The following is a 2,119-nucleotide window of genomic DNA, read 5'->3' as shown; positions in this document are numbered from 1 at the left end:
CCGCACGCTGGTGGGGAACACCTCCGACACGTAGATATACACTGAGCTGTACGCCACCGTGATCGAGAACTTACCGGACAGGTAGATCACGAGTGGCAACCATTTCTGATCTAAGAAAAGTAAAAGAATATTTCCGGCTTTAATCGACGGAAGAGGAGACGCACATAAACATTATATTTCCCCTTCCTATGCGTCTCCTCCTCCGTGAAATACACTTTTCCTTTCAATCCTTTCGTCTTAAGAAAGGGGTGGTAACAAGTGCGAAGTTGTTAAAGCGGGCGCTACCACGGTCCTAGTTTGGGTTTCTCAATTTCTTGCAAAGACCTTTCGAATACGTTGTCAGATATACTCTTTGCCGAGTTTAGTAAGTAAAGAAACCTACTAAATTTTAAAACCGACCTCAATGTCTGTGAAAAGCGAGGTCGTAAGACATCTGGTAAATAACAAACTATCGGACGGCGCCGAGTCAATTTTAAAATCGATTTTCAGTTCATTCATTTATTCATTTAATGTTTCCTGATGGGATGTTACCTCAGAAGTCGTGGTTATGATATTTTGTCTGATACCTCAAAGGAATGCAATCGAGTTTAAATTTCATGAGGAATCCAGATTCCGTAGAAGATTTATAATTTTATAGCTAGATCTTTGTTGCCTTTGTGGACACTTAGACTGTAGATTTTGTTTGAGAAACATTAAGGGACAGGACCTTACCTTTAAAGGATTCTGAGTGTGGTCGTAATACAAAAATCATACTTTTTAAATTAGGTAATGTTAAAATATTCACTGCATCAACTAGGGTTGGCAATAAGCCGATTTAGCTTGAACGTTCCATTAATTCTGTTTGCAAAACGATCACAGAGCAAACACAGCCCTTGTAAAATTGTAATGGCACAAGTTGAGGTGTCTACAAATTGGGATAGACGCGGTTAGAATTAACTTTCCTTATAATTAGATTGTTTGCTAAACAAGTTTGAACTCTGAATTTTCAGGCACGCGGTAAACATGCAATCTATTTTAAACAAGCTAAATGTAAACAGAGATTGTTTGATTGGCGTAACGATGTATAGTAAATTATTTCGTTAGACTTTTTATAGATTTTTATAGGCTGTTGCCCGCGACTGCGTCCACGCAATATTAAGATAAAAAGCCTATATGCCCTGCCATAGCAGCATGTCAGCTGCCCTTCAGTGAACGTCCTCTGGAAATCGGCCCAATCGTGTCGGTTATTACCCGATAGAAACACGGCTTGCGGAGTGAAGGACAGACAGACAGACAGACAAACATTTTTTAATCGCGATTTTCGTTATAAGCAAATACATCATCTTCCTGTAATCTGGAATTTTTTTTATATTACAAACAGACACTTCAATTTTATTATATGTATTAAGAGGCGTTTGATAGTGACATAAGCCCATAGTGTTATTACGTACTATCCAATGCGTTGCTAATTAATTTGTGTCTGTGAATCCGTTTTTGAATTGCAGTTTCTTGTAGTATCGATTACAGGTGATATAAAATACATATATTATTAATGTCCATTAGTACGTGATTCCCCAAATCTATAAAATTTTCTATTAAACTTAGATAACTCTTACATGAAAGTTAATGCAATATATTTATCTAAATGTCATTAAGCACTCATGTAATGTTTGTCTGTTAAATTGATAACAATGATCAAGGAAGAATCGAGGACATTCTGATGTAATTATTTCTGTAAATAATTACATCAGAATGTCCTCGATTTTGGTCCATTAATATCTAGACACTAGCTGTTCCCACGTGACTTCATCCGCATAAAATTATAAAAATGTATTGTTCACATTTGTCAAATTATCAACTACAAATGTCAAAATGACATGCCATGATGTCAAGCCATGGCATCATTGCTTCCTTGATGTTGGCAACTTATGGTCTCTTTCCCACATTAGGGTTTTTATCTAAAATATTTACCTCTAAGTTTAACGGCGTAAAATATATAGCCTAAAGCGTGACGTAAGTGTAGGGCTTTTTATTAAAAGAAGAGTTATTCGAAAATAAGCTGTGATTGCTGACATCTTAGGCAGTGCTTAACTTGCAGTGCTAGGCTTAACAGTGGTAGTGCCCGCTTTAACATCTTAGC

At 36.8% G+C, this 2,119-nt stretch overlaps 1 protein-coding gene across 1 annotated transcript in view; it reads right to left on the bottom strand.

Moving 5' to 3' along the window:
• LOC106104740 (organic cation transporter protein-like) overlaps positions 1 to 2,119 on the bottom strand; it is a 5,888-nt gene that overhangs the window by 1,228 nt on the left and 2,541 nt on the right. The window contains exon 3 of the mRNA XM_013284871.1: positions 7 to 110. Coding sequence (XP_013140325.1) covers positions 7 to 110 — 104 coding nt within the window. The remainder of the gene's footprint in view (positions 1 to 6; positions 111 to 2,119) is intronic.

This window comes from Papilio polytes, unplaced genomic scaffold, assembly GCF_000836215.1.
Source record: "Papilio polytes unplaced genomic scaffold, Ppol_1.0 DF823399.1, whole genome shotgun sequence".
NCBI lineage: Eukaryota > Metazoa > Arthropoda > Insecta > Lepidoptera > Papilionidae > Papilio > Papilio polytes.
This window is presented reverse-complemented; position numbering and strand designations above follow the sequence as displayed.